Genomic DNA, 23,817 nt, shown 5'->3' with positions numbered 1-23,817 from the left:
GATACTTGACCTTTAAATTCCCCAGAGTTGCCACAATTTTGGGGAAGTGGCATTTGTCAGATGGCCAAAGAGGGTGATGAAAAGGCCAAGCTAGTGTCCAGAGGCAGCCATGGGCAGATTGGAGGCAAGGTGTTTTCTTACTGGGAAATTGGTCTTGCCTTTCCCCTTGCCAGAAGATGGGGGAGTCCTGCTGACAGGGCTATGGACAAGGATGCTGTCTGGGGATGGGGCTCAGGGGCAGGTGGAGAAAAGGGGAGCTTGTAAAGGGAGATGTTTGCAGGGAGGGATAAGTTTGTTCTGGCTGCAAGAGAGAGGGCAAAGGTGTCTACATAGCCAGGAAGCACTGGGGAGAAGCTCCAGGGCTCTTCACAGCAGCAGACACCAGCCCCAGGGAGAGAGCTGAGGGGCTTGGCTGAGATGGGCTATACCTCTTGAGCCTCTAAGGGATAGAGAGAAGGAGGCAGGGGGAAGGAGAGAGGGAGGGAAGGATGGAGGGAGGGATGAGGCGGTGGTAGCCCTATCCTTGGGCTGGCTGTGGGGCGGGAGGGGAGGCAGATCCTGGGGAGGGGAGGAGAAGACACAGAGAGGGGATGTTGTTAAACAGTTTCTTACCGTAAGAGGGAGTTGGGACCCAGATTTTTCCAGTTAATCACACAACAAACTTAGATCATCGCAATAAAAAGCAGCTCGGCTCACTCTGTCTCCTCTAGTGACCGGTTGTGCACTGGGTCCTTCCGAGGAGCCGTCTCCTCTTCTCCTCCCCGCCAGCCGCCGGGGGAGCCGTCAACACCATGTGGGTCACCCAACTCCTGCCAGCCTTGCTGCTCCATCAGCTGCTGCTGCTTCCCATCACCATCCCTGTGGCAGGTTAGTTTTTCTATCACTTCGCTAGCGACCCCCTCCACTACACAGCTGCATCATTTTCTCTCCTTCGCTATGCCGTGGCGAGGGTGGGTGCTCGGGGCGGTGCACCGGCAGCACCCCCCACCCCTTCTCCCCCCCCCCGCGCAGGTGGAGCAGGCGGGGAGACCCTGGCGCCTTCCAGCGCCTGTCATCTCCTACCTGCTCGGCGGGGCAGGCACCTCGCACCGCAGCCAGCTGCCGGGCGGGGGTTAAGGTGCGCCGGTGGCCGCCCAAGCGTCTGCTGCGCCCGGGGAGGGCTGCGGTGCGCAGCGTGCGGGGGCAGCGCGGCGGGTCGGGACGAGCCGCGCTCTGCCTGCGGCGGGGTGTACGCGGTCTGCGGGCAAACACGGCACTTTTTGGTGGTTTGCGGTGAGGTCGCTGCCTCCTGTCACCTTCTCCCCTGGTGAAGGTGAACTCGGGGCTTGCTCAGGACGGGGAGTCCGGGAGACACTGAGAGCTGGAGATGGAAATCTCGTCGTTGCCCATAGGTGCTCCTGGATGTTATCAGGATATGAACATGTATCCCCCATTTCGAAGTGGAAGAATTCATGTTAAATAACAGAAGTTGGCAAGGAATACCTAAACACAAGATAGTACGTTGCTGAAGGTGAATGTCCTGCTGAAGTTCAGCAGCATGAACGTGCTGTTTCCAGACTGAAATATTTGTAATTTCATTAGACGTTCCCAATGAAATCCGGGAGATTGGAGGGGGGCCGGGGTGGGTAGGAACAAACAATAAGTAATCATGTGCTGGAAGCTCTTGAGCTGAATTTCTTTCCTGAAGTGTCCCCCTTGGACTGGATATCTGAAGAGTGAACTCTGATTCTATTGGCCCTCTTGGGGGACGTTTAAGGCCAAGAATAAAAAAAAAAAAAAAAAAGTTTGCAAAGCTTTCTACAAACCTCTCCTTCCTTCCTTCCGGCAACATTGTGAGGGTCAGACCTTTGCACAGACAGAAACAAAAGACAGCCACAACTGAGGGAAAAATATGCCAGGGGCACACAGAGTAAGAGCAGGCACATGCAGCATCCTGGGGTAAAGGATGAGGGCATCAGACAATGTGTATGGCAAATGATATTGATAGCTTACAAGACATAACTATATTTTCTAGTTTACAAACAAGTAGACAAGTAAAGAAAAACAAAACAAAAATGCAAAAAAACCTCCCAACCCCCCAAAAACAACAAAGAAAAAAAACAAACACAAAAAAGACTGGCAGCAGCACATGCAGTAAAACCTGTCATTTTTCTCCTACCCTAAGAGTGTGTTTCTGTAGGATGCTGATCATCTCACCAGAGTTCCTGTGCTTCTCTACTCAGTTATGGTATTACCTTTGTGGGCATTCTTAGCAGGTGACACAGAGCTGCAGCCATTATGCTACTACGCTTTCTGAACTCCTTTTCCATGCACATGCACATTTCTATTGTATGGGCATGACATCTCTCTGGAAAGTGAAGACCAGAGCTGGTTAGGAATTTTCTCAGAATTTTTTTCTTCTCTGGAAAATGTTGGCCTATCAAAACTTTTCACAAAACTAATTCCTTTTAAACAAAACCTTTCTTTGTTTTGGTTGCCCCAAATCAAATGCAAGAGCAATTTGCTGCAGGAGACATTCACATTAGCTTGTGGTGTCTGCTGCTGAGAAACCCTCATTTGTAGCAGAAACCCATCAATTGATGGATTAGTTTGGGGAAAAAACAAACAAACAAACAAACAACTCCCAAAAAAACAAGCAGAATACCCCCACCCCCCAACTTTATTCCATCAGCTAAAGATACAGAAATTGGTTTATATCCAAGTTCATAAGAAGCTAAGTCATGGTTACTTTCTTGATATTTAGGATATTTTTTGGGAATGAAAGTCCTTGTTCTCCCTCACTGCTGGCTCCCAGCACTGGCCTGTGGTTTACCCAGGCTCAATGAATATTTCATCTATCTAATATTCCAACAGAAGAGATTGAGTGACAGCCTCCATACTGCCAGTATCAGCAGGCTGATAGATAGGGTTGTAACATAACCAATGGGAGTGGATGGTTCATCTTGATGTGGAGGAAAATTAGATTTCCAAAACTTCAGAATTTTTCACAGAGTAGAACTTGTTTTCTGGCCAACTTTCATAATGACAGTTTCTTGGCAACTCTCTCTTCTTTAACTTTCCTTCCTCTCCCCCCTTAAAATTAATAAATCCTATTGTTTGCCATATGGGTAAGTAAGACAACTTTTACCACACGCTGCCAATGTGCTTACCTTGTGTTTTAAAAATACATGAGCTACAACAAAAGTTTCTGGGCTTTCTCAGAGTAGGCAGGGGAAAGTTGTGCCATTCCTTTCTGAAAATATGTTTTCTTTCTCAACATACATGATATCTTTGCATGAGATGTTGAAATATTTTAAACAGGATGTTTTTAAGAAAGATTAATATTTACCTACATATTTATTTTTATACGTAAAAAAAAAAATCTAAGTGATGAAAACAGCATTTAAAAATAGGGGGGGAAATGTATTTTTCTAATGAGTGGGCATACTTCTATTACTGTTCTGTCAAAGCTGATTTTAAATGCACCAAATGGTGAATGTTATTTCTTCTGTGAACAGGACTTTTAGGTTTAGAACCTCATGACCTAAGGTCTGTGTGAAGACAATGTCCTGTGTTACTGAGGCTGCTGACTTATACATTTAGATTGTGTTAATGGGTAAGGAAAAAGAAGGGTGAAGAAAACACTAAGAAATTTTAATGTCAGCAAGCTGTCCACACTATCATTTTCTGAGTTACTTTTTAATAAATAAAAGATAAGATGGTGATTGGTGAAAGATAAATATGCAGGTTCCTATAGGCTGTTTGCCTAGTAATTATCAATATCTTCTAAGTCTGTCACTTGCACCAAGAAATTAATCTGTAACTGATAACTTTATCAGAGAGCTATCTTTCTTGTTCAGATATTATTCAGTATTTTTAGAAAATATCTTTTTAATAATGATAATCTAGTGAAACTAAAACTTTCTTTTGAATCAAAGCAAAAAATAGATTGGTATAGGGCAAAAGAGTGAATACTAGAGAGTTATTTAAATTAAAGGTATTTTTTTTCTGTGAAGGTACTGTTGGCCTAGTGGGTTTATTCAGATGTCTCAGGACTTGCTGTAGGCTGGATGATCTGAAGCTATTCCCAATGAATAGAATAGAATAAAATAGAATAGAATAGTTAGGATTGGAAGGGACCTCAGGGATCATCGACTTCCAACTCCCTTGCCATGGGCAGGGATACTTCACACTAGATCAAGTTGCCCAGAGCCACATCCAGCCTGGCCTTAAAAACCTCCAGGGGTGGGGCTTCTGTCTCCTCCCTGGGCAACCTGTGCCAGTGTCTCACCACCCTCATGGGGAAGAACTTCTTCCTAACATCCAATCTGAATCTACCCTTTTCTATTTTTGTTCCATTCACCCTAGTCCTATCATCACCTGACACCCTAAAAAGTCCTTCACCAGCTGTCTTGTAGGTCCCCTTCAGATACTGGAAGGCCACAATACGGTCTCCTCAGAGCCTTCTCTTCTCCAGACTGAACAGCCCCAACTCTACTAGTCTGTCCTCATAGGAGAGCTGCTACAGCCCTCTAATCATCCTCATGGCCCTTCTCTGGACATGCTCCAGCACATCCAGATCCTTCCTGTAATAGGGGTTCCAGAATTGGATGCAGTACACCAGGTGGGGTCTCACCACAGCAGAGTAGAGGGGGAGAATCACCTCCCTCAACCTGCTGGCTGTGCTTCTCGATGCAGCCCAGGATTTGATTTGCTTTCTAGGCTACAAGTGCGCATTGGTGGCTCATGTTGAGCTTTTCATCCACCAGCACCCACAGGTCCTCTTCTTCAGGGCTGCTCTCAAGACAGTTGCTCCCCAGCCTGTATTGGTGCTTGGGATTTCCTGACCCAGCTGCAGAACCTTACACTTGGTCTTGTTGAATCTCATGAGGTTGTCATGGGCCCACCTCTCCAGGCTGTTGAGGTCCTTCTGGATGCCATCCCTTCCCTTCAGCATGTCTGCTGCACTACACAGCTTGGTGTCATCAGCAAACCTGCTGAGGGTGTACTCAATGCCACTGTCCATGTTGCCAGCAAAGATGTTGAACAAGACTGGTCCCAGTACCGTTCCCTGAGGGACTCCACTTGTCACTGTCTTGCACCTGGACATGGACCCATTGACAGCCACCCTTTGGGTGCAGCCATCAAGCCAGTTCTTTATCCACTGAATGGTCCATCTACTGGATCCTTACTTCAACAGCTTGGAGATGAGGATGTCGTGTGGCACAGTTCCTATAAATTTCTATTGCTTAAAAAAAGTGTAAATATATATAATAAAATCCCATAGCCATAATCGATGCATGAATGTTGTGTATTCCTGTGGTCTGCATAGCTCAAAAAATTTAATATGATTTATACTTCTCCATCCCAGCTGTAGATAATCATTATACTATATACTGTCAACAAAGCGAAATGGTACTCTGCCAGTTGGAAGACTGTATTCCTTCTGTTTAATGGAATCCTTTTGGTGCTCAGTGCCAGGGGCTGCTTGTTTTGCTCTCACATGTAATGCAGCACTTACCCTGCTTAACAGATTTTCTATTAATGCCATTTTCATAAGCAACATAGCAGCAGAATATAGAGTTGAAAGACATGAGATTATAATGTTGCATAAAACTGGAAAAATTCTGTGCTGAAGTCAAGGAAAGGAAAGCCTCTTATTGGAGGAGCTCATCTGTCATTATTGTAATACTTCAGCTGAGGCCAGAGTTGGAAGGGAAATGTGCAGTCTCCCTTGGAGAGCGTAATATCTCCCCTTTGGATCTTTATGCTGAACATTAGTTTGCCACTTAAGCATTTCAAACTTTTCCAAGGAGATTTGAAAGCATGATAACTGGGCCTCTTGATGGGTAAAAGCTTGATGTGGGGAGGAGAGAGTTACTGTGAACATTTTGCAATTACTTGTACTGGATGAGTGTAGGAATTTCACTTTCTCCCTGTCAGCATTGAGGTGGGATTGAAGGACAGAGGCTAGAAGGCAGCATAGAGGTGAGAAAGGATTGATCACCACACTTGCTTGGGAAGCATGAATAGTAGGAAAAATGGCATGATATGTGCAGTGTTTTTACCTTGTAGTGGGGAAGTATGGCAGCTACAAAGAACTAGGAACATGTGAGGACCTTCTTGCTGTTACCTCTTTTTTTTTTTTTTTTCTTTGGTAGGTATTTTTGTCAGTGCCCTTAGAGGATAGCAGAGCTGCTCCTGATGTGGTTAGTACCTACATGGAAAGCATCACTGCAGCAAAGCAGAGCTGGGAACATGCTCCAGATTAGTCAGATGTGTTGGCAAAATCTAGCTGCAAGAGTTTTCCATGGCTTGTAGGCCTCCACCCATGTCCTCTCTGATGAACCCAGCCATGCCTGGCAGTCCTCAGGACTGCTGGCCCAGCCAGAGACTGGCTGCTCCCTCTGTCTCCCCTCAGCTCCAGCTCTTCCTACACTTCTCAGTCTTGGCCAGCAGCACTACTTTTATGTATACAACATGCACCAAGGCTTACTTCACTCCTCCCAAGGGCAGTTTGTTTGTCCTCAGCAGTCTGTCACTCTTTGTTTTGCTGAATTCCTTGCCCTGCCTGCTTGGGTTTTCACTTTACCCCCTTCTCCTTACTTAACATCCTCAGTGGTGACTGAGACCTCTATTGCAAAGTGTACAAGGTACTGGGTGTCTTGATGGAGACAACAAATGCTTGCTGTGATTGTAAAATGCAATGTGAAATGGATTTAATTCTTGTGCAAAATCCATAAGAGACAAATCTTAGAAGGGAAAATCCTCTCAGTAATTTAACCAGAGGTTAGATACTTACAGCAAGTCAGAGTATGAACTGCAGAACATTTGTTTCTGTCAATGAGTCTCAGCATCCTGCTAAGCAGATAACCTTTTCTTGGAAGAAAAAGAGCTGTCCTCTTGCATCTACCATGCAATTTTAGAATACACTATCAGTTGTTACCATTATCCTTAGTTTCTTGAGCTTTCATGCTGACAACAGGAGAGGGTTACAAAGGCAGGATTTAGCATAAACACAAAGTTGAGTTCCAAGTACCATGGCAATATTTGAAGCTGCTAATAAGGTGTGTCTGTGAAAGAGAGTGGTAATATTCAATGTAAAGCCAAAAAGAAATATCTTCTTGATTTCCTGAAACTGCTCAACAACTAAAGTGAAAGCCAATGTAAAAATAAGGAAAAAATTATCTCTAAGTTACACTTGTATATTTCAAACTGCTTTTAAAAATTGCAGAATTTTTTCTTTTGCCCCATGATGACTCTTTCGCTAAGAAAATAAATTCCAGAAGTAATCATATCATCCTTCAGATACCTTTCTGAGAAACTGTTTAATTGTGACAAGTTAGAGATGCTTCCTTGGACAGCTGGTTTTATTTTGGTGAATTTCCATCTATACAGCTGGCTGCAGTTTTTAGGGGTATGTTTGGTAAAGTTCTTTCACACCAAATTATTGTCTTACATAAATAACCACAATAAACTTAATCTGGCATCTAAGCCTATTAAATTTAGAAAGTTTTTTTCTCAGGCACATTTTAGAATTGTTTCAGTTTCTCACTAAGTTGGCCTTTCTTGCTTTTCTTCTTCGGAAAAGATTTTCATTATAGCCAAGAATCTGGACATTTCTGATACTGAAACAGGCATAAGAAGTCAAAGAAAATGAAAGCAAGTTAAAAGGAAATTAAAATGCTCAGCATTATTTCTTTTTATCAAAGTGACTCTGCTAAGAATTGTTTTAAGAGAGAAAATTGTCTTGAATTTCTTCGTTTAAAAAGTACTTCCTAACTGTTCTCATAGATAACAATACTTTGATGAGCCTACTAATGATTTTAGTATCATGTTAACCTTTAACATATTTTCTTTTATTACTGTGACCATACTGTTAACTTAAGCATGTGGTGTCTGAAACCACTTAGTAACATCTACTTTCACCATCTGGTCAAGTTTTGGCTTTGTGTTTTGATTTTTTTTTTCTTAGCAAACCCGGTATATTTATGCTGTCAAAGTGGGGCCTGCACGAATATGAATTTACTCTTGATGTTTTATTTCCTCTGAAAAGCATTGTCTTGAAAATGCAGCACTGAATTTAAATTATTCCTCAAACCATGTTTTCCAGACAAGTTAAACACCTCCTTGCATTTACATGCTGTTTTTCATCACAGGTATGCTGGGAACTGTTGTTTTATTTCAAACCCTACTTATTGATTTTTCTCTTACATAAGCTTTACCAAATGCAATTTTATGCATTTAATTAAACATGCCTTACTTTTTATTTTCATAATAAATTACTTTTTATTTTCATAATAAATTATCACAATTTATACTGAGATAAGCATTCAGCTTTGATACCTTTTCCCAAAAAGTATTGTTTGACACTGTGATAATCCATGGCATCACAGATATTTGCTTTGTATATTTTATTGAGATCTGAAGTTTGTTTGTTTCTTCTTTTTCCATTTAGAAACATACTTATAAATACATTTCCTTGGGAATTACCATGCAGTTTTTGTCTTATATGACGTTCCCTGATAATATGTTTGCTAAGTTTGTTGTGTTGAACTGTACTTTCATAGAATCATAGAATGGTTTGGGTTGGAAGAGACCTCCAAGGTCATCTAGTCCAACTCTCCTGCAGTCAGCAAGGACATCCTCCACTAGATCAGGTTGCTCAGAGCCTTGTTCAGCCTCATATTGAATACATCCTTGTATCAGGTCCAACTACCATGGGCAACCAGAATTGGCTTGATGGCCACACCCAAAGGGTGTCTGTCAATGGGTCCATGTCCAGGTGCAAGACAGTGACAAGTGGAGTCCCTCAGGGAACGGTACTGGGACCAGTCTTGTTCAACATCTTTGCTGGCAACATGGACAGTGGCATTGAGTGCACCCTCAGCAGGTTTGCTGATGACATGAAGCTGGAGGGAAGACATGCTGGAGGGAAGGGGTGGCATCCAGAAGGACCTCAACAGCCTGGAGAGGTGGGCCCATGACAACCTCATGAGGTTCAAAAAGACCAAGTGTAAGGTTCTGCAGCTGGGTCAGGAAATCCCAAGCACCAATACAGGCTGGGGAGCAACTGTCTTGAGAGCAGCCCTGAAGAAGAGGACCTGTGGGTGCTGGTGGATGAAAAGCTCAACATGAGCCACCAATGTGCACTTGTAGCCTAGAAAGCAAATCAAATCCTGGGCTGCATCGAGAAGCACAGCCAGCAGGTTGAGGGAGGTGATTCTCCCCCTCTACTCTGCTGTGGTGAGACCCCACCTGGTGTACTGCATCCAATTCTGGAACCCCTATTACAGGAAGGATCTGGATGTGCTGGAGCATGTCCAGAGAAGGGCCATGAGGATGATTAGAGGGCTGTAGCAGCTCTCCTATGAGGACAGCCCTCCTATGAGGGCTATTCAGTCTGGAGAAGAGAAGGCTCTGAGGAGACCATATTGTGGCCTTCCAGTATCTGAAGGGGACCTACAAGACAGGCTGGTGAAGGATTTTTCAGGGTGTCAGGTGATGATAGGACTAGCGTGAATGGAACAAAAATAGAAATGGGTAGATTCAGATTGGATGTTAGGAAGAAGTTCTTCCCCATGAGGGTGGTGAGACACTGGCACAGGTTGCCCAGGGAGGAGATAGAAGCGCCATCCCTGGAGGATTTTAAGGCCAGGCTGGATGTGGCTCTGGGCAACTTGATCTAGTGTGAGGTATCCCTGCCCATGGCAAGGGAGTTGGAAGTCGATGATCCCTGAGGTCTCTTCCAACCCTAACAATTGTGTGATTCTATGCTAAAGAACTTGTTCCTGACATCCAATCTAAATCTCTTCTTCTCTAATTTCAAACCATTGCCCCTCATCCTATCACTGCAGGCCTTTGTAAATAGAATAGAATAAAATAGAATAAACCAAGTTGGAAGAGACCTTCAAGATCATTGTGTCCAACCTATCATCCAACACCACCTATCCAACACCACCTAATCAACTAAACCATGGAACCAAGCATCCTGTCAAGCCTCACCCTGAACACTCCCAGCGACGGCGACCCCACCACCTCCTTGGGCAGCCCATTCCAATGGGCAATCACTCTCTCTGTGTAAAACTTCCTCCTAACCTCCAGCCTAAACAGTCTCTCTGCAGCCTTCTTGTAGGCCCCCTTCAGGTACTGGAAGGCTGCTATTAGGTCTCATGGAACTTTCTCTTCTCCAGGCTGAACAAGCCCATCTCCATCAGCCCGTCCTTGTAGCAAAGGTGTTCCAGCTCTCTGATCATTTTTGTGGCCCTCCTCTGGACCTGCTCCATCAGGTCCATGTCCTTCCCTAGTCGAGGGGTCCATAGCTGGACGCAGTACTCCAGGTGAGGTCTCCCCAAAGCAGTGTAAAGTGGCAGAATCACCTCTCTCAATCTGTTGAATGTTTTTAAGGTTGAAGATTTTAATTTCTTTTTTCATTTTTCTTGAAATTCTTTCATATGATGATAAATTTCTGATTTTTCACACCCTTCTTTCCAAGTTTTAAATCATATGAATTACAGATTGTTTTGGTTTGGTTTCTTTTGGTTTTCCTATTTTGTTGGGAAATCCAGTTTACTCTGCCTTGCAGTGATGATTGTTTGCAAAATTAATAGCTAATCTCATTTTTACATTCTTACCTGGTTATCAATTGTAAAACAAACAATTCAATCTCTAATTAGGCCATCTCTTAAGTCCTCAAGGTCAAGTAACTTCATTTCATTTAAAACATGATGCAAAATACTAAACAGAGATCTAAAATTTTGATTAATACTAAGGGAAGGAATTATGTCTGTTTCATATTTCTGCAATAATTGTGTCTATTTACACGACCGTTTTTCTTCTCTGGAATATATTTTGAATCTTCAGCTTCTCTGATCCTCCTACACAGTGTGGAGAAATTCCCTCTTTTTTTCATCCCATTGACATCTTTTTTTCATCCTCTGTTTAGAAGGACTGCAGTTGATTCCTGCAGTTCTCTGACATCATCTACCATCTTGAGGGATGTAGGCATCTTTAATTTCTTTTTTTTTTTTTTTATATATAATTCCAAAGATTTAGTTTAACTCAGACATCTGTCAAACAGAATGAACAGTAGTGCTGTTATGTGAATGTCCATGGGTTTTTTTTTTGAAAACTGAAAATTATAAAAGGTCTTTATTTTAATTCACACTATGAAGATCTGTATCCAACTTACATTAGCAACTGAAGGTAGCAAAAAATGCTTTTGAGTAGTCCAATTCTGAAGTTTGGCAAGTGTAAACAAATAGAATAAGGGAATAAAACTCTTGATTTAAATATTAAACCTTTAATTTAAACATATTTTTCTTCTCATTTGGAAAATTTGGTGTTGAATTTTGATATCTTTGTTCTGTAAAAGAAAGTGGGATGCAAAATTCGAATTAAACAAAAGGAATGAGGCTTCACACACCACAAGATTTAACTATGTATTACTTTCAGAAAGGACTAGCTATTCCATATACTACAGTGAAACTTGGAGGCCTTGGAAGCTGACATGATGAATACATTATAACTCCTGTTTAATAACAGTTTTGTAGGCTTTAAGACAAGTCCATAAAAGCATATGTTTCTAGGGGAGACAGTCAGAATGCTCCAGTTGTACTTTGTAAGACAGTAACTCTGAAGCATAAATACATATCCTTATTAGAAAAAAATGGACTGTTGGAGGAAGGAGAAAGGGATTACTAATGAGGTAAATAAAGTCAGATAATTTCATTGCACAGTTTTGCTGTAGACAATGCAAAAATAGTGTTCTGATCTCATTATAAAGGACAAAGGTGATCTCTAGGCCTGTTGACATCCTGTATGCTATTTTCATTATCAAAACAATGGCATGTTGGCTGTATTAGTTTTCTACTACTAAAAGTTAATGCAAACCCAAATTCTTTCTGTGGTCAAACAAAAAAATGAGAATCTGGAACTGGATTTGCTTAAGTATTTGAACTCTCAATGGCCTGAAACTACAACTGAACTGAATTATCTGGATTCATTTCTTGAGTACAGTTTGATATCAGACCTATTGTTTTCTGCAAGGGATTAATTTTTAATTGAGATGTAGAACATTATCAGGTAGTTTCAGGATTAAGTGCTGAGGTACTGGGGAGCCCAAAGCCCTTTTTGATGCAGGGCACAGGCCAGAAGAAAAAGAAAACAAAAAAAAACCCTTTGGTGCCATTTTCCCTTTAGCCCAATGATTATAAATTATCTGGAGAACAGGTGAGATCTGAATGTAAACATTTTTACTGAATCAATCTTATTTCTCATGTTAATTGAGAAGGTGTCACCCTTTCTGATACTGAATACTGTGGCATCCATTACTCTCAGTGCTTAGTGTTTTTACTGATTCTATTTTGTATAAATATAATTAAACTTGCAGTTAACTATGTTCTAGAATACAGGTATTACAACCTCCTAGTGAATTTTCTCACTAAAATGCTGTAGCTTTGCAATTTACATTCTCTCTGATTATTAATTTAGTACGGACAGGAACTTCTCTGAGAAAAGGTGTTGCTGAAAACCTAGCTGCTAGAGACTGCTAGTTTGAGCACTCTCAGTGAATGCTTCATATCTCAGAAAATTATACAGAGACCTCATATAAAACATGTACTAAAGGAACTCACAGTTGAGTTTCTGTAGCTCCCTGGTAGATGACTTTAACTGTGAGGAACTTTTTTCTTCAGTAAATATTTATTTTATGAAAATAGAAAAGCTCCAGCAGAGAGACTGTGGAAATCCCAAATGAGATTGTGGTGTGCTTGTCCAATGCTACATCCTGCTAGAGCCATCGTAGTAGTTCCCATTTCCTTGGACACTGGCTGAGCTCTTCTTTTTTCTGTTCAGACAAGGTTGCTATCATTTTAAGAAATAGAAAGTGGAACCATTCTCACCTTTGTGAGGAATGTCTTGAAGTTGACTGAAGAAATATTTTTAGTTAGTGATTGTTTCTGTTGAAGAAAAAAATGTTTATTCATACTTGACTAGATTCTTATATGATTGAGTCAGCTGCTATTATTTTCAAGTTAAGGTGGAATGTCAGACTTCCTTAGCAATATGATCTTCAGCTAGAAGAAACATCAGATATGCTACACACACAAAAACCCCCCAACATTCTGGTTAATCAGAGTTTAGGAAACAGAAATGAATGGCGATTAGAAATTAGGACCATTAGTTAAAACATATTTCATGATAACCTTTAATGTAGAATAATTCTGGGATACTATTTGACTTAAGATTTTAATAACAAAGACACCTAATTTGAAGTTAAAAAACTCAATTATTTTTATTAATGTGTTAGATTTGTAAAAGTAAATGTTTTGAGTTACTCTAATGGTTCTAACAGTCACACCACAGATGCATTTGGCTCTTTGCCTTTTGGATTATAGGCAAGTCATAGAATGTTGTTTGAAAGCTAAAGTAAATCAGACTGTTATGAATTGCTAAATGCAGAATCAAACCCATAATCCTCTTTGGACAACCACTAGAAAACGAAGGAGGGGGGGCGGGAAAGACAGAACTATGAACCATGTTTTTCAGGCAGAACAGAATTTCTTGATTTTTTAAAAATCATATTCTTGCATGTTATCTTGTGAGTTTAAGAAACTGTTATCACTGAGAATTAAGATAACAACACTCATTGGTAGATGGGAAATGTTATCACCAGGAACTGAAAGAGAATACTTTGATATATCTGTACAAATTACTATTTCCATTTGACATCAAAGTCTTGGATAAGACAGCATGGGACTAACAAGTATGTCTTGTAAGATAACAGATTGAGAAATTTACCACAAAAGCTTAATAGAAGACTTGTTTTACTGTGGCTGCCTTAAAGGGTAGATGCAATCCTTTTCATAGCACTTTGACTCTATCACAGGTACAGCAAAAAATAAATAAGCATAGTCACAATGGTTTCCTATAATCAGGTTCTGACAGTTAAGGTGAAAGTGTCCTCATAGCATTTCTCTGAACATAATGATCTCATCCCTGGAGATATTCAAGGCCAAGGTCAACAAGTCTGTGAGCAACCTTCTCTAGTGGACGATGTCCCTGCTCATTGCAGAGCGGTTTGGACTAGATGACCTATGGAGATCCCTTCCAACCCAAACCATTCTATGATTCTATGATTCATTTAGTGTGCATGTTCACTGAACAACTGTAAGTATAACAATGCTGAAGATAACAGAGTGCCTACCACAGTACTAAAATGGTTAGCATCTGACCATTTCCTCAAAAGATTCTTCATATAATAATAACTTGGTTTTGGAGGTTATGTTGTGGTTTATTCTGAAAACGTTTATAGTTGCAACAAAAATTGTGATCTATTAAGTGCAAGGCAATAGCATAGCTCACCAACAGTTCAAAAAGATGGAGAGTAGGATGAAATTAAGATTATTTTATAGGCAACATGCAGCAGAGAGATTCTACTTCTTTGAGGTTTTTTTTATTTTTTAATTTTTTTTAAGGCTGAAGCTTGATGAAATCTCATTTGAATGTGTTTGGTGTATTTTTAGGTATCTTAAGGATAACTCACCAGAAGTGTGATTTACTTGAATCCAGTAAAAAAATGTGAGCTTGCTTAATGATCAGGATGGAAGTTCTGCAAAATGAACACTCTTCAAGCCCCCTTTGGCTTTCCAATATGTGGAGTTGTCAGTAACTCCTTCAGAGTCTCAACTATCTCAATTTACAGAGTTATTCTGAGCTTCTGCACAGAGTGCACCAAGCAAAAGTTAACTGACTTAAGCACACTGCACTTGCATGAGGAATTCTCTGTTCAGAGTAAAACAACATTTTCCTGAGGTTTCATAGATTTGAAAAACTCTGGCTAAATTTACTAAATTGCTCCTGAACATTCATGGTGTGTCATTATTGCAGATTCTCTAGAGAAAAACAAAAAGAAAGCTGTGAAAATAGTTATATGGAAAGAAGTTATGAAAAACACTATTACCTAATTTGTAAATTAAGGAGGGATTCATTCACCTAACCATACCTGGATTAGCTATCTAATCCAAAATGTTTATCTGGAATCAGTGAGTGAAACAGGAGAAACAGATCCAAAGGGCAATTTGTCCTTCCTAAATTATTCATCCCTCAGAATAAGGAGAATCACTCTCTAGAGATGCTCTTCTGCCCTCATTGACAATGGAGCACTCTATGTTGTCAAACTGGTTTCTATGGAAAAAAAAAATTAAAATTACATACATATTTGCAAAATTGTGTGTTTCTCCTGCAGAAATCAAAGATTTTTCCTCTTGTGCTTTTGTCAAACATCTCTAGCAAATCTTCTGTGCCTCATTTTACAGTCTTTCCTCTGGGCCTTTCAACAGAGACATGGAAAACTGATCAGTGTGCTCCTTTTTTCCAGACATCTGCAGCAGTGCAGCCTGTTTCTGTGCCATGGTCTCTGCCTCCCCTCATCTTTTCTGTAGGCTAACAGTTCTAGTTAAATCACATCTAAACTGGACACTACACTCACACTAAGTCTTCAGTGTAGCAAAAGGTGGAGAAACAGTTATTCTGTGTTACTTCCAGGTTCCACTTATTTTTGCAAATTGTGGTAGAAAGTTTGCTGGTTTATGGACAGTTAATCACAGTCAGATTGTGATTCTCTATAACATTTATATCCTTTTCTTTCTGATTGTATGTACAATTGGTCCATCCAAAACAGACCTTTGTTCTACTTTTCTTCTTTTTTTTTTTTTTATTTGAGTTTTTCAGGAAAATATTTATATAGATCTCAGCTAATTTGAGGGTTGTGGAAAAAAAAGAAGAGTTACAAAGGTTAGCGATTTTCTTTCACCCTTTTCTAGCATTCTGGCATTCATTCTAGCATTCAGATCTTTATTTGAAATAAATTTTGCTACATTTCCTACCATTCCTGTTTTAAGAATGAAGATTTCTATCTAAAATAATAAAATATTCTCAAGTATCTGCTTGTACCTTATTTTTATTAATTTCTCTATGCTTTTACATATCAGTGTTCCTACAATTTCTAATAAATGTTATTCACATCTAATGCCATATTAAATCTCAGTGCTCTACTTTACAGTGGTTGTTTATTTTTTAATCTTACTTTTTTTCTCCCTTTCTTAGATGGTAAAGGAAGAAGGAGAAATCCTCTTCATGACTTCAAAAAAACAGGAGAATTGATGCTTATTAAAGTAAACAAAACACTGGAAGTAAAAACCAAGCTGCTAAATACCACTGAGCAATGTGCCAAGAGATGCAGCAGGAACAAAGGCCTTTCATTTACTTGCAAGTAAGTTATATATCTTTATTTTATTTTATTTTATTTCTTTTTTTCCTAATAAAAGCTGTAAAACACCCTTTTACTGAAGTTCTCCTTGCAATTGTGAACAGTGGTGGTTTCTACAGAAGGCATCCTAAAGACTGTGCTCTTTGATTTCCAAGATCTTGTTCTACCTGTGCAATGGGTATAAGTCTTTTCTGAAGCTTTAGCCGAGCTGTTTTGTCTTAGCTTGTCCAATCTGTAATTTTTTCCATAACAGCTGAAAAAATGGACTTCTTAAGATGTGGATGACTGCACTGTAGTGTTCAGTGAACATTTCTAAGATTTTTATGTCTCTTATAAAATGGTTATTGTCACACATCACAGCTGCAGTATTTCAGCACCACTTCAGACCATATTCTGTCTTCATTCTTTGCACATTATTCCTGCTGAAGTCAATGGGAACATCACACATGGAGAACAGATACACGCACTGCTGAAGTTCACTGACAAGTACTATGAAGCTGATACAATGGAATCAAACCTTCTGGGCTGCACAATCACTACAAGTATATGATAGCTATTCTTCAGCATCTGCTGTCTCTTAGAAACACATCATACAGCTAATTGCTTGTCTGCCATGTACATACTCTCTACTACTTTTTGGAACAAATCACTGTTACTCTTCCCATGTATTAGACTTAAATTATCCCCCTGGCCTCTCTTCGTCTAGACCTTTAGCAGTAAATGAGAGGACATGAATGCAGGAGGATCTTGGAGAGAATGGATGACTTCTGTACTGGTGAATACTGGGCTAAATATGAGCCTGATGTCGGCACATAAAAATGTTTTGACAACTGCTACAAATGGAAGCTAGGACCAAATATGATAACAAAAGCTCTTCCTTGGCAGAAAAGGTCCTTGACTATAATTTAATCCTTGTTTAAGCCTTTAATTCCAGTGTTATAACATTTAATTTTTGTTGTTTTGTACTTTGATTATTTATATATGTAAACAATGAGCAGAGTTTACTTAGTTCTGTGAGAAAATATTTTCCAGACACTAATATTTTTCACATGGTACAAGCTACTCCTTTTCCTATTGGCAGAACTTCCACAGATATCATTGCCAAGTGGATCAGGTTGTATTCAATACAGCAATAGATCCTTGAGTTCTGAGGGTCAACAGCATGGAGTTGTATAAAATTACATTTCACAGTATTAAAAAGTTCTGAATTATGTCAAGCAAAAAACAATCCTCTATTTCAACAGCTGCTTAGGAAAATTGTCTCAAGCTAGTTGTAGCTGCTGTATGTTTTGTGTGCTGAAAATAAGAAGTTAATTTATTTATTGATTCTATTTTACATGACCAATGATCTACAACCTCTCTGAATTTTTATAACTTCCTCATTTGTGAAGAATTTTTTTCTACTGGGACAGTGTCTCTTGTATTCATTAAAGGGCAAATTCTCCCTGCCTAATCAGTCAGTAAAGCAACACAGAGGAGCCGTGAGGGACTTTGAGAACAGAGATAGGAAGATTCCTACTCACAGCTAGTATAATTACAATCAGTCATGTAATTATATTGCACTGAAGATGAAAAAGAATTACAAATCTGACAACACATGCTCTGAATTCCCAGTTTTCCCTAACAATATTTTTCTTAATCAAAGGAGCACTAGTAGCAGAAATGTAGGTTGTTAGGTCTTGCCTGTGCTACCACTATGGAGCAGAGCAGGAGGACTGTTCTGTATCTGGGAACATTTTTGTGATTTCCCATCTGGCCCCAGATGAGTCCTATTGTAATATGCACAGTTCTTTGATATTACTGGAAGCACATATTTGACACGTGTTCCCTCTCAAAGGCCAAAGCTTCCCTTTTATTCCTAGGGTCCCCAGTCTTTAACTTGATACCAGCATATGGTTACTAAAAGGTGAAATTTGTTGCTAACATAAATTAAAACCAATTAGTTTACAGTCTAATGCAGGAGCATTCTAAAATAAGGAGAGAAGTTAACATAAAATGTCATTTAAAGTACTTGAAATACAAACTTGGATTTTTCTTTGTTTATTGACATTTTTGTGTCTTGATTCTAATACTCCATATCCATGCAGTTGTCTTCCATTCCTTTGGTCACAAGACTGATGTTTAATTTTCTGGATGGAAACTCCATTTATTTAAGTATTAAGATTAAAAAAAAAATAGTGCTTTTTAATCTAATTGTGACAATGGTGCAACACCTGGACTTGTGCCCTGTGAGGTACACAGGCAGGAAGAGAGTTAGGTTTCTTTTCTGCTGGAAAGTGGTAAAGTGGCATCTTGCATGTACTACAAACTTACAAAGGATCTGCAACTCCTTATTTTCTGAGAAAAAAAAAAAAAAGACAACTTCAATTTGCTTATAAGTTTCTGTATCACTTGCAAGTAAACTTTTAGTATTATATTTGATAATCATTAATCATTGCTGGTTTCAACTGTAACACCTTTTTGTTGGAGCTAATATATGTCACTTCTCAGAGTGTTTTCTTTTCTCTTGCTGTCATGCTTGCATAGATCTTGGTAATTTCCAACTGAGTTAGATTTTCACCTTGACTTCTTTCTTCTTCATGACACTATTCCTAAAACCCCCATCCTGCTTAGATGCTCTTACCTTGCCTTTTTGACTTAATAACTGTTATTAACTCTAAATCACTCAAAATAATTCTCTTTCCTGCCCCCTCTATCAGCTTTGTTAACCTGCTGCTAAGCTGTTCTTAGTCCCTTGTTTCACCATCATTTGCAGTCCATTACTCCCACTGTTTTCCTTCAGTCATGCTTGCAGCTTTCCCCACTACATTTCTTATGGATGAGAAATAAGTAATATACTTACTATTTTATTTGCTATACAGATGATTTTTGCAGGCATGTCACTTCCTTAACTGCAAAGCCATTCCTGTCTTATCCTCTGCCATATGCTTATTTTCTGCAGTGTTTTTGTAGTTACACAGAGAAGGATTCTAATACAGACCACAGGGTTTCAGTATCTGATCAGAAAATCTACTATCTCAGTACAAATGGTGACACCAGAAATTGTTGTGATCAGCAGTATCAGTAGAAGACAGTCCAAGAATTTACTTTAATATGTTGACTTTGGAAGTGTGAAAACCCTCCAGATTTGTGTCCAAGAAAAGATTGTTATAAACTTTTTTTTGTGCAGAAATGGCTGAAGCCAAACTGGAAAGAAACCAAAAGGCAACTGAAAAGCAAAAACTGAAAGAAATGTTTGTAAACAGTGCTTCCTGCATTCTCACTTTAGGAGGGAGGAGGGGAAAAAAGAATGTAATTGGAAAGGCAGAAAAGGTCAAGGATATTTTTGTGGAGATGGAGATAGAGGCACTTGGATACGCTCATATTTGAGAATCAGCCAGGAGAGAACAGAAGGCTGAGCAAGGGCAGAAGGATGAAGGTTAGCAGGTTGGAAACATTTGGAGTCAACAGAGTAGAGAGAGCAGTTGGATGAAAAATCTGTTTGGTGATGGAGATGATAATGAAGAGGATGTTTGAAAGAGAGAAGAGTGGGGAGGTTGGATAGGATCTTGTAATATTTTTAACTGAAGCCAGGAAGATTTCACACAGAAAAACTTGTATGATGAATTAAATGAAGATGGAAGAACTTTGAGTTGAGGGATGCAGAGCTCGGGAATATGGCAAGGATGAAGTTTAGAAAATGTATGGATGAAGTGTAGGAAATCTGTGTTTATTGGATAATATCAAGTAGCGTTAAAATGCATGCTCAGGTCAGAATAAAATACATTAGAAGGACTGAGATTACTAACAGAAGGACAATACAGAGTCCTGCATCTGGGGAGGAAAAATATCAGGTACCAGTACAGAGTAGGTGTCATCCTGCTGGAAAGCAGCTCCATAGAGAAACTTGGCATCGTAGTAGACAGGAAGTTATCCATAGAACAGGAATGTGTCTTTGTGGCCAAGAGAGCCAATGGCATCCTGGGTACATTAAGAAAAGTGTATCCAGCAGGTCTTGGAAGGCTCTTGTCCTCCTCTATTCTGCTCTGCTGAGACCACACCTGGAATACTGTGCCCAGTTTTGGGCTCCCCAATTCAAGAGATCTGCAGACAGGGCTCTGCTGGAGAAAGTCCAATGGAGAGCTATGAGGATGAATACAGGAATTGAACATCTCTCCTGTGAAGAAAGACTGAGAGACTTGGGGCTGTTTTGTCTTGAGAGGAGAAGGCTGAGAAGAGATCTTATCAATGTCTATAAATATCTGAGGGGTGGGTGTCAAGGTGAAGGTGTCAGGCTCTTTGTGGTGGTGTCCAGTGATAGGAAAAGGAACAGTGGATCACAGTTTTTACCTCAACACTAAGAGACATTTCTTTATGTGTGGAAAGTCTCCTTCTCTGGAGAATTTCAGAACCCACCTGGATGTGTTCCTGTGTGACCCACTCCAGGTGATCCTGCTTTGGCAGGGGTTTGGACTCAATGACCTCTGGAGGTCTCTTCCAGCCCCTAACATTCTGTGATTCTGTAAAGTGTAGACTTCATGATAGGCTAGAGACAATAGGACCATGTCAGTGATTTGTTATTTATTTCTAATGAGAAATTAAGGGGAAAAAAAGTTTTTGCTTTTTTTTTGGGGGGGGGGGGGTTGTGGGTTTTGTAGTTGTGGTTTGTTGTTTGTTTGTTTTTCTTATTGAAATAACCATTTCCCTCACTTAGGCAGTCAATTATGTTTTTAACATACTTTAAAATATTTTACCTATGCCAAAAGATTTTTCTTTCAAAAGAAAGAAGAAAAGGATCTATTCATTTCATTTAAAATATTGGAAGCATTTTTACTCATCTGATTTTTGTTTCTCTTTCTTGTCCCACAAAAATCCACTCAGTTCAGCATATGTTGTAGTCTATCCTTGAAAGCAGTTAAAAAATAAGAGAAAGAAAGAAAACAAAAGCAAAGCAAGGACAAGCTGTAGTTACATTATCACAGTTTAGATATTAAGAAAAATAATCTTATTCTTAGACAGCTCTGTTGTTCCAGGCAAGAAACAGACTCCTTGACTTCAAATCTTCCTCAAGCTATCAGTGTGAGGTACTAAGTATTTCAGAGGCATATTGTAAGCACTGCAAAGAAGTCATCTTCTTCTTTTTTTCTTTTTTTCTTTTTTTTTTTTTTCCTTTTTTTTTTTTTTTCCCCAGAAAGCAGCACAACTGGGGACACAAATGCTGTCTCAGTCACATTTATCTCACTTTTAAAACAGAGATCTTTAATGACAAGGGAACTCTTAGATTAGTGTGAACAACCAAGCTTGTATTTAATGTAATGGCCACATCAATTTAATTTCTTTGTTTCTTTGTTCTTGTCAGCACAGTTGTGGGTTTAAAAAGTAATTTGGACTGTTTCTCTGACTTTCCCAGTAAAAATAAATCTGATGTCATTGCATGCTCCTTGGCAGGCCATGTGTCATTATTATAAACCACACAGAGATTTTTTTCTCATCCAGATTTTCTTTGCAGGGCCTTTGCTTATGACAGAGTTACAAAACGGTGCCATTGGTTATCCTTCAACAGCTTGACAAATGGTGTGAGAAAGAAGCAAGACCATGCGTTTGATCTGTATGAAAAGAAGGGTAACTGATTTATTTACTGATTTTGTTTTTCCAGCTATGGAGGGCAAAAAAAGCTGAGGTCAGTCAGTGACTTTTTGGCTGTAGGAGCATCCTGGGTATGGGATGGTTTTAAGCATTCTGAAAGCTGTATCTAACAGTTTTATTTACAAATACCCTGGGTTGACTGCCATGCAAGCTCGCCTACATACTTGTTCTTGCTCTGTTTTCCAACCTGCATATTTGCCTGCCATCATATGCACTAAACTGAATTGTTACTTTAGTTTGCTGCTTAAAAGCTCAGATGTATGAGTTACTGCTACTGACTTAATATTGCTTTTATTCACCTCATTAATGAGAATGGGGACTTAAGTCCTCAGACTTCTGATCAATCAGACACTGTAGAAACATTTTCAGTAGGTTTCTTTAAGAAGATAGCAATCCATATTTTTGGGGGAAAAAAGAGACAAGAGTGTATGTGGACAATTAAAGGCTATTTTGAATAATTACTTAATCAAAGGATACAAAAAAAATACATAGATTTTTTGTGAAAACTGATCATGAGCTCTAATTGCATTAACCAAACCTCTAACTTTCATCTTTTGTCTTTCAATAGACTACGTCAGGAATTGTATCATTGGAAAAGGAGCAGACTACAAAGGAACCATATCTGTTACTAAAAGTGGTATCCAGTGTCAAGCCTGGAATTCAATGATCCCCCATGAGCACAGGTAAGAGTTCAGGAGCAGAGACAATGGGAATAGTGCCCAGACAGCTTCCATAAAGTCAAACTACTTTGACTTATTAGCAGACAAAGAATTTATGAGAACACTGACCTTAGACAAACAAATCTCTTCAGTGCATTCTCGCTTTTCCCCAAAGAGATGCCTCTCTCCAGACCCCAGAAAATCCTTACCTTCTTAGAATTTATCCAAAAAGGTCTTTCCTAATGCCAGCCTGTGTGTCTGGGTCCCTTCCTTTCCTTTGTCAGGTTTTGGGCTTTTTGTTGCTTTGGTGGTGTGTTTTTTGTTGTTGTTGTTGTTTGCTTGTTTGTTTTCTTTTTATATCCTTTTGATCTCTTAGCTACTGGCAGAAACAAAACATCTGCACAATTTCAGCTTGCAGTCTGGATGTTTATCACTTTTTTGTAGTCAGCTCCCAGGAAATGGGTAATTAAAAATCCCCACTATTATGAAGCAAGGGATATTAGCCTACCTATTTGATCAGTATCTAATTATTGTTACTATCTTTTGCATAGTTACTATTAATTCTCTATTATTTGTAGAATATGTTAAACTCTATAAAGCACTTAGACCAGGAAACAAATATGTGGCAAAGACTGAAGAGATACTGAAATCCTCTCCTTCAGATCATACAAGCAATTACTAAAGACTTATGCAACTGTTGTGAAACATAACTTTTCAGTTTAAGACCTGATATAGTGAGAAACTGAGCTCTTATCTAAACATTGAGAGTAGACTTAGTTACAACTATACTGGCTAAGGAAAAAGCCAAGAATTGAAGCCAGTAAGAGTAATGGTAAAAACAGATTCAATCACAACTACTGGTTTACTCTTTGTGCCATTTATCTTTGAATCTCTTTGTATTGGCATTAACCATTTGGATAATAAACCCTTAAGAGCCAAAATCAAATGTCCTCTAACCATAAGCTTCCTAGCCATATTGCTGCCCTTTCCTCCGGAGTCCCAGAATCAACACTTGATTTAGCAGCAGCCAATCTGAAGATAGCTACTGAGGAGCTGGGCTGTGTAGTGCTGATCATGTCTTGACCAAATCTATCCAGTATGTAATATCATGTCTTGGAACAACACTAAAATGCAAAGGATACGTGAATTCTCTGCTCTTATGATGTGTTATAAAAATGAGCCTCAGGCTTGAACTTGGCTGGACTTGGCTGCTTGCAATATAGATGGTAGTGTGTCTGATTTTCAGTGTGAAGCTCTACTCATTCTTAATTGTGAACATATGAT

At 39.5% G+C, this 23,817-nt stretch overlaps 1 protein-coding gene across 1 annotated transcript in view; it reads left to right on the top strand.

Annotated features, from left to right (window-relative positions):
* Positions 1-617: 617 nt before the first annotated feature.
* Positions 618-23,817, top strand: part of HGF (hepatocyte growth factor) — a 61,711-nt gene continuing 38,511 nt past the window's right edge. The window contains exons 1-4 of the mRNA XM_054178182.1: positions 618-867; positions 16,087-16,252; positions 21,738-21,850; positions 22,443-22,557. Coding sequence (XP_054034157.1) covers positions 792-867; positions 16,087-16,252; positions 21,738-21,850; positions 22,443-22,557 — 470 coding nt within the window. The 5' untranslated portion in view covers positions 618-791. The remainder of the gene's footprint in view (positions 868-16,086; positions 16,253-21,737; positions 21,851-22,442; positions 22,558-23,817) is intronic.

The sequence above is a fragment of the Dryobates pubescens genome, chromosome Z (genome assembly GCF_014839835.1).
Source record: "Dryobates pubescens isolate bDryPub1 chromosome Z, bDryPub1.pri, whole genome shotgun sequence".
In the NCBI taxonomy this organism is placed as follows: Eukaryota; Metazoa; Chordata; class Aves; order Piciformes; family Picidae; genus Dryobates; species Dryobates pubescens.
This window is presented reverse-complemented; position numbering and strand designations above follow the sequence as displayed.